Raw genomic sequence first — 16785 nt, 5'->3', positions numbered from 1 at the left:
TGTATTTTACCCCACCAATCACCCTAATTTACACATCTTGGAGACACTAAGAGGCAATTCAGCATGGCCAATCCACCTAACCCACACATCTTTGGACAGTGGGACAGGTTATTGATAGAGAGTGGGTAGTGAATCATGGACGTGGGGAGAACAACATGGACGTGGGGAGAACAACATGGACGTGGGGAGAACAACATGGACGTGGGGAGAACAACATGGACACGGGAAGAACGTGCAAACTCCAAACAGACCCAAGGCTGGAATTGAACCTGGGTCCCTGGCGCTGTAAGGCAGCAGTGTTAACCACCGTGCAGTCTTATATAGATGCAAATCTTTCTTTTTCTTCTTCGAGCCAGAAGGCTGCACATTCAAGCCTCACTCCGAGTCTTTAGCACGAAGTCTTAATGATCATGTCAGTGCAGTGCTGAGGAACTGTCATATTGTCAGAGGCAGTAGTTTTCAGATGTTAAACTGAAGCCCTGTCTGCATGCTTGACCAGAGGTGAAGATCCCGTGATATGATTCACAGGAGAGCAGGGATGGTGCACTGGTGTCCTAACCAGTGTTTATCCCTCAAGCAGCACTGCTAAAGCCAGATTAATTACTCATTTAGCTTATTGCCTTTGTGGTAACATGCTGCGAGAGAGTTAACTGCTGAGGCTCCCCATATTACAACAGTGGTTTACATTTTAAAAATAACTAATTGGCTGTGAAATACTTTGAGACTTTCAAGGATTCCTTTCCTCCCTCTGGTCAGCTTCAATCTTGCGCTCCGCTGCCATTTCTTTCTTTATCCTCTTCTGCCTCTTCCCTTTGAATGTTCTCTCCCCAGCTCTCCTTTCTGGGCTCCTGTCCCTTTCTCAATCAGTCAGCCTTATCCCCAGTCCCTACTCCCGTCACGCCTGCTGCCCTTTCTGCTTCCCTACCAGTCCATCCCTTTCCTCCCACTCTCAGCACGAGCTTCTCTACCCCTTGACTGCTGCATCAAGCTATCTTCAAGAGAAACGTGCGTGGGAGTTTAGATTTGCTCTGATCGGGGCACCCGTTATAGAACGTCACTCCCAGCTCAGTGCAGTCGGGCTTAGCTGGCGTATTTAGGCCCTGCCTCGCAGCATGACAAAGTGCCATAATTTCTGGAGAGAAAACCGCTGGTTTTCAGCCAGCCTCTGAGGGTGGGGGCTGGACCTGACTGGCTCATCACTCCGGCTGATAGGTGGGGCAAGCCGGCAAGATCGTGAGAGAGGTGGAAAACCTCAGCTGCGCAGTAGTCACAGTTGCAGTGCTGGAAATGGGGTTGTAATGTTTCACTGAAGTAAAGCAGTGCTACACCACAACCCTTCGTGAATTGTATGGCCAAGCCTCCATCAGCAGCTTGCTGCCAAAGAGAACTGGGGACCACCATGTGGCTATACTGTGTGACAAAAGCTTTGATGAAAGCGTGCAACAATTTTTGGTGATCGAAAACTAGCCGGTTTAGAAGCAGGGTGACACAGAGAGGCTTGTCAAGTCCTGTTGTGGGAATGTTTACAATGTGGTTACATTTGTGCTGTTACATTTTTGAATTCATCAGCAAGGCACTGATTTCCACTAAGTTCATGCTGATTCCTGCTACACTGCTGCAAACAGCTGTGCTACTTGCTCCAGCATTATGAAAAACGACTTATAAACTGATGTTACGTACTCATGATCCCACGTAAAGTCACCATAGGCTGCTCTTCCCCTCTGAGGTGGGGATCAGGCTGGTGGTTAATTTAACCTGAGGATCACCACACTTCAGGCAAGGGGCAAGGTTGGGAGGTGGTGCCTTCATGAATAACCTCAGCTGGTACGTGAGTTGAACCCATGTCGTTGGCATCATGAACCAGCCATCCAGCCAGTTAAGCTAACTGACCCCAACCGACATCCCATGCAGTCAGCATTCATAGGACATAGAACACTATACTGCAAGAACAGGCCCTTCAGCCCATGATTCTGCAGAACATGACACCAAATCAAACTTTTCCTGTCTGCCCTGGTCCATGTCCCTCTACTCCTTTCATATTCATGTGCTTATCTACAAGCCCCTTAAACACCCCTGTTGTACCTGCCTGCACCACCATCACTCCTGGTGTTACAGACACCTACTGCGTAAAAACATGCCCTTCACATCTCTTTTTGAACCTGTCCCCTCTCACCTTAAGTACATGCCCCCAGTCAAAGGTTACTTGCATTGGGAACCTCTCGTGGAATGATATCTCAAGCCACCATTGAATGGCACAGTGGTAAGCATTGCTGGCTCATGACGCCAGGGATCCAGGTTCGATTCCCAGCTTGAGTCACCGTCTGTGCGGAATCTGCACATCCTCCCTGTGACTGCGTTTCCTCCGGGTGCTCCGGTTTCCTCCCACAGACTGAAAGACACGCTGGTTAGGTGCACAGGGTACCCGAATAGGCACCGGAGTGTGGAGACTCGGGGATTTACACAGTAACTTCATTGTAGTGTGAATGAATGCCTACTTGTGACACTAATAAATAAATTTTAATCGGGCAGCAAAGTACTTAGCATTGGCCCCCCTCACACTGATCCCACAACCTGACCCCCCCCCGCCATCAACCCTGGGGTTGCACCTGCAGTCAAGAGGTCAAAGTTATCTTTTTGAAATGGCATATGCATTGTTTCTGAAGCCAGTCCCACAGTGGAAATATAGCAGATTCCAGGGCATCAATCTGCCTCGCTTATTGTGAGGCCACAATGTGAATGCAACATTAATTGCTCCACAGCAGAATGATTCCTTCCCTGGCTGCAGAACTTCAGATTATGTGCTGTGAGCTAATCTATGCAGTCCAGCAGTTCCTCGAATTGGGCTGTGCTTTATTGCAGCTGGCAGCCACCGTCAGTTGCGGCTGTTCAATCACGAAAGAGGGGCATGCGATAGCAGCAGCCATTATCATTCTAATGCTGTGTGCCTTTTCTTCTTCATTATCACAAGATGCGCCTGCCATTGAGAAACCCCTCCCACACACATTTTCACGTTCAATTAACAGTTCACAGAAAGTTATTATGAAAGCAGCTGCTAAAGAGCACTCTGAACCAATGGAGGACTGTAACCCAAGCTGTAAATAGCACGTTGTAAATTGCTTGTTACTGATGCTGTCAGTGCGTGCTGGGAAAGCTCAGTCAACACCACCAATTCCATCTGTTCACTTTACTCCAAGCACCCCCCCGCTCCCATTCTGCATGGCCGTAGTTAGTGCTTACCTACAGTTGTGGGGAAGACTGGGTAAACACTAATTAAATGCCACACAATTACAGCAACTTCAGCCGCTCGCCCAGTTTACTTGCTGCCATTGACCTTCCTTTTGGTCGTTTAGAGGAGGGTTCAGCGCTGCACCGATTTGAAAAGCACACCAGCTGCCACATGTATGAACTCACCAATTAACAGATTTTGAACAAGAAGAGGCACTGTGTGTGCTTATCTGCCATTGAATGCCAAGTCCCATTTATAGACTTAAGAATGAGCAAACGGCTTTTCAGTTCAGGGTGCCAATTCTAATTATGAAAGAATTGGGGATCCTTCCTGCTTCCAGTCACAGTATTTTCTACAGCATGAGTAGATGCCCATTGTCACCACACATGGCAAGCCAAAGTAAATGAGGCATGGTGGCAGAGTGGCAAGCATTGCTGCCTCACAGCATCAGAAACCTGAATTTGATTCCCAGATTGGGTCACTGTCTGTGTGGAGTCTGCCGTTCTCCCCGTGCCTGCGTGGGTCCTCTGGTTCAGTCCCACAGTTTGAAAGATGTGCTGGTTAGGTGCATCGGCCATGCTAAATTCTCCCTCAGTGTACCCGAATAGGCACCGGATTGTGATGACAAAGGGGGTTTTCACAGTAACTTCATTGCAGTGTTAATGTAAGTCTACTCATGACACTAATAAATAAACAGCTTAAAAAATATCTAATCTTATCATGGTCTAAGTTCTCTTTAGATGTTCCTGGAACCTACCTTTGTTCAATTGAACACAAGGTAACTCCAGTTCCAGAATCATTTTTGTCAACACTTTTGATTTTACTCCTGTTCCTAAGCCCTACATTCTCGTCATAGAATCCTATAGTGCAAAAGAAGGCCTTACAGCCCATCGGGTCTGTATCGACCACAATCCCACCCAATGCCTATCCCCATAACCTCATGCATTTACTCTAGCTAGTCCCCCTGACACTAATTTAGCCTACGTTTCCAAAAGTTGTCCAATCACAGCTATGGCAATAACAAGAGCAGGTCTCACCCATATCATCATTCTGATGCCTCACCCTGCTTTCAATATAGACTTTCTCAACTAAAACGTAGCAAACATGAAAAAAATCCAAACTTAAGTAAACTGGGCAACATTGTCCTGGCACGAATCACAACACGAAATATCCATTGCATTAAACAAACAACAGCAATCTTCTTCCAACATCATGGAGGTAAACAAAATGTTTTCTAGATGTAATTGTTCATATTCAGCAATAGAGGAATACATGGGGAATTACTCAGTGTCTGATTAAGTGTTCTTTTTAAATGAAACATTGTCACTAGCAGGGTGCCCATAATTGGCCTGTATTGTATTTATCTTAGCTGGGAAAGGAGCCAATTGCTTGGAGATTAACCTTCAAAGAACTGTGTTTCCTTTATCATTTTCAAGAACACACAAGATCTTTTGCCGCAGCATCCATGGAAATTATTTTTTTCTCTCTGAACTTCCAAACATGAACAGCACAGCATCGCAGAAACATTCACAGCCACGGACCGTCCTCTTTTCCCTGTCCTCCCAGAAATGTAAATAGTTGATTCCCATCAATGGAAGCACAATTTGTTAATAAGGAAACAATTGTAATCCAATGATGTAAACATATGCCAGATCTTTATTCCTGAGAGGTTTGACATTCAATTGGACCATCGTGCAAGTACTGTTGACAGGAACATTGTCAATATAGCTCTGTCACACTAGGGAATAAACACCACATTGCAATATATGAGAATGCTCGGACTGATTCTGAAATTGGACCGACTACACTGGATTTTGCTGTGCTCCATTAACAAATGGCTGTTCACTAAAATTATCCTTACTCATTTACATTCTAATGTTATTACTTGAATTTTATTTATTGGTATCACAAGTAAGCTTAATTAACAGAGCAATGAAGTTACTGTGAAAATCCCCTAGTCGCCACACTCCGGTGCCTACTCGGGTAACTGAGGGAAAATTTAGCACGGGCAATGCACCTAACCCCAGCACATCTTTCAGACTACAGGAGAAAACTGGAGTTCCTGGAGGAAACCTAAGGAGACTCCGGGAGAACATGCAGACTCCACACAGACAGTGACCCAAGCCAGGAATCAAACCCAGGTGCCGGGTGCTGTGAGGCAGTAGTGCTAACCACTGTGCCACTGTGGACTTTTGAACAACAAGTAACTATTAGCCAAACATCCAAGAGGCATAGCACCCTTCACATGTCATTAGGGGCCTGCATGAAGAGGGCAAGCAACTGTGCATCTCCTTAACCAATCATATTTAATGGTCGCTAATGACCAGGGTAGAACCAGGAGTGCACGTTATAATGAAAGTAATGTCAAAACTGCAGGAAAAAGCAGAACACAGAGTGAAAGAGAGATAAGAGACAGAAAATTAAAAAAAAATCAATCTTCAATCATTAAAAGCCGAAGAAATGAGTCCTCACACCTTATAAAAGTCCTCATAAAAGTTAATTTCCAGCACCAGAGAGGTTGTTTGGCAGTGAGTAAGACTTGCCATTAAGTGGGTAGAATAGACAAGACCTAACTTATTATGGTGAATAACTCTAACTATGGAGTCATCCAGCAACTTCATATGATTCAAAACACTTAAATAGTGGAGCAGATGGTGAGATGTTGTTTTAGCTCATGGAAGAACTTGCATTTTGGAAGGCAACGTCCAAGTTTTCGCTTTTAACAATGTACGCATGATTTGCATCTTAAATAACTCAAGTGCAGTTAACTTCACTTTCACAATAAAATCCAATCTAATAAGATGATGGCATATTGGAGATATCCAGTATTGATCTCAGATCAGGGAAAGCTAATAATAATCTTGAGACCGTGAACCTCAGAAAATCCCTCACAAAGCGTTTATAGGTTTTCAGGGGAATAAGTCCGAAAGACCTACCCTAAAATCACTGTGTCTAATCACACTAAATTATGAAGTATAACCATCCATCCCTACCGATGGGAAAAGGGTGACTTTTCTTGGGGAAGCTATCGGAATTGGTAACATACGTACCCTTCAGACCCTTCCCGCTGGCAGGATCTTTGGGTCATGTGGGTTCCTTGGTGCAAGAATGGGTGAGCCCCATGCAAAAAAGCTGTAGACATTGGTGAGACCAGAAGATTCTGCCAGGGGCCAACGGAGAGTAGCCAGAAAACTGGCTCCAGTGGGGGAGGTTTGGAAAATCCTGCCCCCATGGTCTTTAACTGACAAGTTCAGAAAACTAATTTGATTGGATTGAATTATTCTCTCATCTAAAACAAAATCATTCTATTTAGGTTCCAAGCACCTATTACTTATTGTATGGAACCTATTATTTAAATTCCAAGGAATCTTGCAAGGGCTTAAGAAATACAATTTAATTGCTTTAGTTAACTTGAAGCAGGTAGAACGTTATGTTGCTACAGTAGGCAGGAGTCATCCTTACAGCAAGGAAACGAGGAAACAAAACGTGTGGCCTTTCTTCAAGATGGAAATCAGCAAATGATAACAAAGCATGTATACTTCCACTTTGAGCCTACTCCAGGGACGAGCCCAATTCACTCTCCTCCAAGGATCGATTTTGAGCTATGTCCGCACTTTGCCTTGCACTGTTATTTGAGTTTTCAGCCTATTTAAACGTTTGTTAACTCATTTATTCACAATACTCTCATCTCATTCCATACTTCCATCCTGTCTCTGACCTGTTTCCTGCATAGTTCAAACAGATAACTTGAGCTCTATTAATTCAGTCTTTCATCTTTATCGAATGCAGTTCAAATTAACAAGTATCTATTTCTGTAAACCCATTACCTTCAAGATGCCACTACTGGCACCGTTTGTTCACTGCTCAGTTATAAGCCATTGACTAAATAATTCTGCAGGTGAAGCGCCAGAACTGAATGACAATAAGCTATGGCTTTGACTAGAAATATCAATTGACATTCTGAAAGTATTAGCATTAATCTACCATGGAAGTAATGAACATATCAACACTGAATCCTGATATCATTCTGGAACTCTACATTCAGCACTTACAAACCACTTGAGAGTTAAGCCACATCCTAACCGCACTATCAGAACTCATAAAGGGGAAGGAAATTCTAAGAAATAGAATTAAGACATAACCACTTTCACCACGAACAGCTGATTAATTATCAAATCTCCACAACATTACACAAAGTTTTCTTTTTGTGAAAACTACTTGATTTTATTCTAATCCTAGGCAGACAAATGTGCTTTGCTCTCTGAACAAATTTTCTCCAATATTTTCCCCAAGTAGCGGCACAGTGGTTAGCACTGCTGCCTCACAGAGCCAGGGGCACAGGTTCGATTCCCAGCTTGGGTGACTGTGTGGAATCTGCATATTCTCCCCATGACTACATGGGTTTCCTCAGGATGCTCTGGTTTCCTCCCACAGTCCACAAGACATGTTGGTTAGGTGCAATGGCCAAGCTAAATTCTCTCTCAGTGTACCTGAACTGGTGCCGGAGTGCGGCAACTAGAGGATTTTCACAGTAACTTCATTACAGTGTTAATGTCAGCCTACTTGTGACCAATAAATAAACATTAAATTAAAGTCGCTATGCTTACTGATTCTTCACTCAGTTCAAGTTGATTGGTCACAGAGCCCAACATCGTTGGTCATCAATTATCCGTGATTAGTGAGGTGGTTATCGAACCTCATGGGATTTTCTCCAGAGTTCAGACAAAGTCGGATTCTTCCAACTTCATCCGAGGTTATCCCACTGCACTCCGTGGAACTTTAAACAAAGTGCTGAGGTGGAGAAACCGTGACCATTGCGACTCTGACAACTCCAACTGATATTTCCAGCAGCCACACAGGAAGCTGCTGAAGTATCTCATCGTCAGTGAATTCAATCAATGAAGCTGACCTTGAAGTCAAAGCTGTAGCAGCCTCGTGAATGCAGTGCAGTCAATAGCTCAACTAACTGCTGTGAAAGTGTGCTGCTTATAAGAAAATCCCTTTGTAAACACGTTAGTCAGGTCAAAACTGATATTAACTTGGTTGCAGCTCCGGTTCTATTTGCCGCAGCACTGAAACCAAAATGACATTTCCATCTCCCACGCATATCATCCGTACAACTTCAGACTGAGGTTTCTGAATCACTGACGGCTTTGGGTCAATGGTTCACCCTCATTTGCACTGAATAAGGGATTGCTCAGAATCATTTTGCTTTGAATCTTTGACGGCCTCTGGGGAGAAGACTACAAACTGTGCGGGGTGGAGTATGACTGAATCCTTTTGGGGCAGCAGACTGATTTCAAAACACTGTGCCTCCAGCATCCATTGAAAAAAAAAAGCAAAAATGAGCTGGCCACTCTATATTTGGGAAAATTGTGGAGCAATTTATTGATTAAATCAGAGGGGAACAAAAATTAATTCCATTAAAGTTCCAGCTAAGGATGTCCTACAACATCTTGGCTGACCATTCTGTCCCACGTGAAGAAGGTGCAATCCTACCTGTCTGTGCCTCTTCTGGAAACGCTTCTGCTTCCCATGGCCATGACTCAAGCTGGGGTCATTTTCTCTGTCAGAAGCTCCATTGCGGTAGCTGTGTCTATTCTTGTTGGCATGGAAACTCAGGCCATTTTGCAGCTCGTTGCGTTTTTTCTTTGCGAGAGGATTCTGAAGTTTCTCCAGGCGTTCGTGGGGTTTGAGCGCGATGTCCTTCTACAATAAGAAAAACATTCCATGAATCAAATGGTTCACCACTTCTGTGTTAACACGCTTTGTCTACCAATTATACTACAATCACGACGCAATAAGTGTGAACATATCTAGTTCTGTATTTTTGTAACAATCTTTCCAGTGACAAACTGTTGTCCAGACATATAAATGAACCACCAGTACTATACATTTGATCTCCTGGTGTAGAGTTATCAGTAAATGCCTGCTGGTGTATATTTGATTTTATAGAAGAAAAATCTAAAAGACAAATAAAACACAATGAGGAATTCACAAAACTAGCAAATTCAGTGTTTTAACAGGAAGTACTGCAATGGAAAGTAACAAGAGTTTGTAATTTGTTGATTAAATTTAAAATATCTTACATTTCTCTTTGGCTCAGACTTTTGTGTTTTTCCCCCACTCAGCTTTATTCCCTTTTCTGAAGATGTTTACTTTTCGTTTGGCCTACTTTGACGGACACCAGTCGCCCTCAACCAAACTGGCCATTATTCAGTTATGGCTGATGACAAACTATCAGGGGCATCGCTACAATGTCCTCTCCCTGACCTCCACCAACATCTGCGCTTAGGAACGTCAAGCAAGGACAATCAGGAGTGAGAACTCTGGCCAAATGGAGCAGCTCAGCACAGACTGTCACAAATCAAAGCTTGAATCTGGAGTCTTCCTGGGTCTGTGTGGTTGAAGCACACATTGCACCAAACTAGTGACAGCTCAAAGGTGGGAATGAAGCACCTAGGTCATCGGCAACCTAGACCTTTCTTTTTGCCCCAAAACATACTTAATTCATTTATTCAGCTGTGGCGCTGAGACTCCAGGTGAGAATGAAGGATCTGTCTGGGAGGGGCCTTCTCACCACCAGCCAAGCAGGTTTTTACGGCCGATCCCAACGGCAGCATTTCCCGGTCCTTCCAAAGCCAATGAACCTTTGAATGGCTTGCCACATGTTTCCCCATGTTCCCCCTATGCGATGTGGCTGTAAAATTCCACACTACATTCTGGATGCCTGTTTGGAAATTCTGGCAACGAAGCATTCTGCCAAATGACTCTGTTGGGCTGTTGAGGGAACTCTCCACCCCCCTTCCCCTGACAGGATCCACTACCTCCTTTTCCCCAGTGGCCCCGATAGACTGCAGCCTGCAATTCCTCCAGCCAAAACAATCAACCCCCATCCCTGAACTTTAATCAGTAAAAGTCACTGATCTCCACTGTTATTTCCGTTTCGCAAAGCGCGTCATTACTGGCTGTCTGGCAGTTTACGACGAATTGAAGTGTGATCCCTGTGTCCTGGAAACACTCCGCAGTGGGAAAGGAACTGCAACTAGCCTAAGCACATTTCTCTTCGAGCTCCATACAACCAACAGGAATGTGAGAGGGTTTAACCCAAAGTTCCCTTGGGTCGGATTTAGTCGCAGGTACCCAGAGGGAAGAGAAACCACTCCATCAGTCTATTTATTCCCATTTCCTGTCCACATTCAACAAACCCCCAAAACCAGCTGACACTGTTTTCCTGGAAGATCACTGAAGCACGAAGACATTGGTCGCAGCGTACAAAAACATCTGCCGCCGTGACACTCAATAAAAATCATGTGGTGTGTCAACAGACAGAGAAAACAGCTCTGTGTCAGGCACATGCAGTTATGCTAACAACATAACCTTTTGTGCCCTCAGCAATGTATTCCACTGGGAACTGCTGTCGGCTCAAGAGTTCAGGGAACAAAACCCTTTTTATTTGGCATGCAGGTGTTCAGTTTTAAATGCCTTGTATCATTCCGGTGCTGACTGCTTGGGGTGAAACACAACAGTCGGGACCACAGCGTGTGCTGCGATGTATGGATGGGAAAGGCAATTGAGCTTGCATTTACGTAGTGCCTCAGCACTACACATCCTCATCCTCAGCACTTCCCAAAAAAATGCTTCACAGCCAGAGTGCTTTTGACGTGTAGTCACAGCTGTAATACAGCAAATAAAACCAGCAGGAACCCAAATCTAAAGTTTATTTATTAATGTCACAAGTCAGCTTATGTTAACACCGCAATGAAGTTACTGTGGAAATCCCCTAGTTGCCACACTCTAGCGCCTGTTTGGGTACACTGAGGGAGAATTTAGCATGGCTAATGTGCCTAAACCAGCACATCTTCCGGACTGTGGGAGGAAACCAGAGCACCCAGAGGAAACCCACACAGACACTGGGAGACTGTGCAGACTCCACACAGATATTGACCCAAGCTGGGAATCAAACACGGGTCCCTGGCACTGTGAGGCAGCAACCTACTGTGCCACCTACTGTTAGATAAATGATCAGTTCATCCGTTTTCATGGTGTTGGCCAGAAGAAAATGTTTTCCAGGACACCAGGAGTATGCCTCTGGACTTTTTCGGGGAGTATCATGGGATCTTTATGTACACTCGAAAAGGAAGATGGGGTCTCAATTTAACAGGCATCCCACAGATCGCACCTCCAAGGTGCTGCCACCTCTCTGCACAGTACTGCTTGTCTAGATTAAATGCTACAGTCTCTGAAGTGGGCTTTGATGACATGACTGTCAGACTCAGAGGTCAGAGTTGCTAGAGGCCATCACTTCTAACTGCCGCCATGTGAGAGTATAAATATTTCACCAGTACTCACCTCGGCGAGATTGAACTTCCAATTTGGACAATTGGAGGTGTCAATGTTGCTCAGTTGGTGGCACATTCACTTGGGTCACAAGGTTGCAGGTTCAGGTCACAGAGATTTGAGCACAAAAATCTAAGTGAACAGATTTGAGGGTGCGCTGTACTATTAAAAGTGACATTCTTTGGATGAGAGATTTGGATGAGGACTGGTCAACTCTCTTGGGTGAATGTAAAGATCGTGTCACACTAATTCATAGAATAGGGGAATTTTTCCCTGGTGCAATGTTCATCCTGCAGCCAACATCGGTAAAACAGATTATCTGATCGCTATTAACTTGTAGATTGTGGGAGCGTGCTGTGCACAAATTGCCTCTGGTATTTCCTACGTTACATCAGTGACACCCTAAAAGTACTTTATTGGCTGTGAGGCCCTTTGGTGCGTGTGCTGTAAAATGTCAGCCTGGATTCTCCGATCCCATCTCAGGCTAGGATTCTCCAGTCCTGCTGCTGCAAACGGAGACTTGGTTGGGCACCAAATTCTCCACTCTCGCCAGCAGGGCGAAGGACATTGGAGAGTTCTGGCTGTAATTCACGTCAGAACCTTTTTGGGGATTATCACAAGAGAACAGATGGGCAGCAATGAATTGGAGGACTGTTAGCACAACAATGTCATCTCATCAAACCATTTGCTAGGGCAGGGTTTTAGGTGGTGAGCTGAGGGTGAAATGAAGGCAGGCAGGCAGGCCTGAAATTCCCCCCTGCTGGTCAGAGTGCCGTTCAGTGCAGACTTCCCAGCTAATTTCAAGGCTGCATTGTCAAGTTCTGGAACAGTTACCCTCAAGGCAGTCTTCCGAGCTAACTGCAATGGCCGACACATGGGAAAAGTTAGGAGGTGGCATCTGGTGGCAGATCACGTGCCAGTGTTCCAGATTGCCTGAAAACAACTACTGCCGCTGATGGAAAATGGTCATACCCGCAGCCGTATCCTACCACCTTGTGGAGGGATTGCAAAAAGATTGGCCACTTTTACTTCCACAAGGTTAAAAGTGCAGGGAGGACACCTCCATCTTGAGGCACCCTCTCTCTCTGTCTGTCCTGGACAAGCCGCAGTTCTGCTGGAGAACCTCCTATTGGTCCTCCAGTATTAGCAGCCTGCCTTAATTGGATGGCATGTGCAATCTCTGACCATTAGTTGGCCAATCCTACAAAAGTCTCCTCAGGTAACAGGGTGGGGTCGGGACCCACATCTGATGCAGACATCAGTGTTCCAATCCCAAAAGTCAGCACTGTCTGATCTTGAGAAGAAATTAGATACAGCTCTTGGGGCTAAAGGGATCAAGGAATAGGGGGCAAAGGTGGGATCAGGATATTGAATTTGATAATTAGCCATGACCAAAATGAATGGCGGAGCAGGCTTGAAGAGGCAAATGGCCAACTCTGCTTCCGTTTCCTACATTTCTATGTTTCTCTATTGTCTATTACATTCCTCGCTATGAAGAAAAGTTTTACCTTTCAAAACTCATACCATTTTCAGCACAACATTTGCAACAAAAAAACACATTGGAGTCAATTTTAACTCCCTGACCCACACACCCAAATGACCCTCCCACCCCCCCCCCAAAACCTACTGGATACTGAGTGGAGGGGGCTGGGTGCAATAAAGTGAAGCAGGAGACTGACCCAGTCTGTTTTCACCCAAATTTTTCTAAAATTAAGGACAATTGCTCAAAGCTAATGAGAGTGCATCTTTAAATAAGCAACTAGGATTTTGATTCTGTTTTGGGGACTGACTTTTCTGTTTTACCTGAAATCTTAAACTAAGGTACAGTGAGGGTTTTCCCGCAGTTCCAGCTACCCAGAAGTTGCCCAACACAACGTCATAGAATCACAGAATCCCTACGGTACAGAAACAGGCCATTCGGCCCATCGAGTCTGCACCGACCACAATCCCACCCAGGCCCTACTCCCATATTCCGACATATTTACCCACCAATCCCTCTAACCTATGCACCTCAGGGCACTAAGGGCAATTTTATCATGGCTAATCAACCTAACCTGCACATCTTCAGTCTGTGGGAGGAAAGCGAAGCACCCAGAGGAAACCCACATAGACACGGGGAGAATGTGCAAACTCCACATAGACAGTCAGCCAAGTCGGGAATCGAACCCGGGTCCCTGGAGCTGTGAAACAGCAGTGCTAACCAGTGTGCTACTGTGCCGCCCATTGCAACGTCATTTATCAATTCCTTCATGGGTTTCCTGATGAACCTTCAGTCCACAGAAGGAAGCCTTGGCCTAGCTCAGTCAATTCTCACCTCCGACAAGTGCAATGTTTTCTCTGATCTGCTGACCTTCTGCCGAGAACCTTCTTTTACAGATGCCCAGCAGTGGCCTGAATTGTAACTCGAAATTCCCAGGCAACCTCTTGGGCCATTTTGGGCGGGGATTTGGTGAGAAATATGCTAACAAGGGTTAGACATTCAGATCAGGAGGAGCCTTTCTAAAACTGCAGCCAGACGACCTCCAAGAGTCAAACGTGACCCCAGGAATGGTCATCTGTCACAATGACAGAAAAATCACATGCTGTCACACATCTCAATTTTTTTTATGCATATAAAAAAGCTTATCCAAGATTTCTTCATAAAGCCCAAGGCCTGAACTGAATATAACTGTATTCCACTGTATTATATTTCTTTCCATTACATTTGCTTTGTGAATGCTGCTATTTTTTTCTGCCCAATTCCCCGGGGCCTCCGCGGAACAAGATGTCCATTTTGCAAATAGGCAGCAACACGAGAGAGAACAAAGCCTTACAAAGAAAACATTCTCATTAAGTACCTAATCGGGCCACTTGAGGGAGAGGTTTTTCAGCTTTTAAATGCTTGCAATCACGCCAATTATTTCACCAACGTATTGTTAGCCTCCTAACCAACTCAACATGTTAGAACGCTGCATTTCTTTACTATCTTTCTTAGGGCACATTTTAACGAGATGATCAATAGTCTTCACAATCTGATAAACCCAAAGGTTTAGAATCCTTAAGTTATCCCTCCCCTCCCCCAAACCTTATCTAAACCACAAACTATCCTTAATTCAGTGGAAATGACCAACATCCCCCACATTCCGCAATTAATATCAGTGCTGAAATTTGTATTATTTATGTAGCGTATTCATATTTCACAGAAGTTGACTTTTTTTTTTAAATACTAAACTTCCAAAGTGCATCTGAAGAGAATATTCATGTTAAACATTACGATAACTATCTCCATGTGAACTCCACCTTTAAAAAAACCTAACATTTCCCCTCTTTACACCCAAATAATTTTAACCTACATAATTTGGCCACGTGGGGCTGGATTTTTACAGAGTTGTGAAGAATCTGGAAACATTTGAAAATAGTGGACTGGACCCGGATTTGGACGTCCTGTCCCCCTTTCAAGCAGATCCCATTTTCGCTAATTGGGGAAAGGTGTCAGGGTTTGAGGGAAAACTAGATCCAGCAGAACCATCTGAACTTGGCACAGACTTCAGTTAGATCACATTTCCATTACAGCGAGTGCCTTAACCTGTAATGTGGGGATCACAACTTCAAAGTGGACATATATACTCATCATCAAGGGGAGATGCGATCTGTAGAAGCTGTGAAATTATTTAATTCCCTCGCCCTAAAAAAAGCAGGCTGCCTGTGTCAGTGAGAGTTCAAAAAAAGTCTGGTCGGGCAGTTACAATAGCCACTTGTTGACACTTCCCCAAGGGCTATCACTATGCCACTCAGAGTCTGGCTGAAAATGGGCACACATCTCTCAGATACATAGCGAGGGTTACACACCAGGTCTTGAGTCACTCTGACAAAAAGAATCTGGAGTCAGGACCTGGTAGAGTAGGCAATGCCAGCTCCACAGTGATTGGGACACCTTTAAACTGTGCCCCAATCAGCACTGAAGCTAAACCTCCCCCTTCTCCCAACAACTCCCCTCCTCCCCTCAACCTTCACTGCACAATCATCTGGCTCCCCTCCCTCCCGTCACCGTACAATTATCAGGGGTTCTCCTCACCCTCCCCCCTTATACAACCACTGCGGCAGTATCATTAGCGCCCACCCCCTCACTGCCAGGTACCCCCCTCAATGCCAGGTCACCCTGTCATTCCCTGGTATCATCCTTTAAATGTCTCAATGCTCTGCCCTCCCTACATGCCACAGACAGCAAGAACCCTCCCCTCACCACCCCCCCACCCCGTTCCCCAATTGGGCTCCCCCGAGGCCTGTCCTGGCAGTATCTTGACATGCCACCTCCCCCTGGGGAGCTATTGTGACCCTGGCACCCCCAACAGGATCCTCTGGACTGTTTTCCAAGTGCCAACAACTACTTGCATTGACATAGCACTTTCTGCAAGTTAAGTTGTTCCAAGGTCTTTCCCAGGAGTGTAACTGGAAAACAAATTTCACACAGGGGAAGGTGATGACATTAGGGAAGTGGCAAGAAGCATCAATTTTAAGGAGGGTGTTAAAGAAGGGAAGAGGAAGAGAGACAGGAAAGGGGTTTAGGCAATGAATTTTAGAGCTCACAGTCTAGTCAGCTGAAGGTCTGGCTTTCGATGGTGGATGAAAGACAAGGGAGCAGAGTTGGAAGAGAATGGAGTTTACAGGATCATTAGGCTACAGGAGGTGACAGAAGTGAGGAGGATGAGGCCACAGAGGGATTCGAAAATAAGGAAGAGGCTCTCAAAACCAAGACATGATGCACATGTAGGTTCAAGAGCAGAGCATGCTAGGTGAATCAGACTTGTTATGAGTTAGGTTCAGGACAGCTGGCTTGAATAAGCCGAAGTTAATGGAATTTGGAGAATGGAAAGGCAGTCAGAAGAGATTTGGAATAATGAAGGATAGTGGTAACAAATGAAGCACAGTTTTGGTAAGAGAAACATTTGGGTTAAGGACCTGACCTCTTTGGTGAGAGTTCCCACTATACTGATCACTTCTATTGCAATAACTAATCCTATTATATTTTTCATTCTGAAAGTTCCTTAAAGATTGAAAGCGCCTGATTTCATAGGTTCATGGGACAAAGGTCCGTCTTGATGTTCAGCAGTAACTTGAAATGCGCACTACCTAATTTCCCCTTTGCACTCAGCCCAGAGAATGCAGCTTTGAACCCCTGTGCATGGTTAACTGGTGTGCTTAATGCCTCTCCCACAGATTAGGCCCTGGATTAGCACAAA

At 44.9% G+C, this 16785-nt stretch overlaps 1 protein-coding gene across 5 annotated transcripts in view; it reads right to left on the bottom strand.

The window, feature by feature from the left end:
• The window catches only part of auts2a (activator of transcription and developmental regulator AUTS2 a), a 1149797-nt gene that overhangs the window by 813754 nt on the left and 319258 nt on the right, over window positions 1-16785 (bottom strand). For all 5 annotated transcript variants that reach the window (XM_080210334.1, XM_080210338.1, XM_080210336.1 and 2 more), the window contains exon 3: window positions 8726-8935. In XM_080210334.1, the coding sequence (XP_080066460.1) occupies window positions 8726-8935 (210 nt within the window). The remainder of the gene's footprint in view (window positions 1-8725; window positions 8936-16785) is intronic.

This window comes from Carcharhinus amblyrhynchos, chromosome 23, assembly GCF_965287045.1.
Source record: "Carcharhinus amblyrhynchos chromosome 23, sCarAmb.v2.hapA, whole genome shotgun sequence".
NCBI lineage: Eukaryota > Metazoa > Chordata > Chondrichthyes > Carcharhiniformes > Carcharhinidae > Carcharhinus > Carcharhinus amblyrhynchos.
Note: the sequence above shows the minus strand (reverse complement) of the source record. Positions and strands in the feature narration are given on the sequence as shown.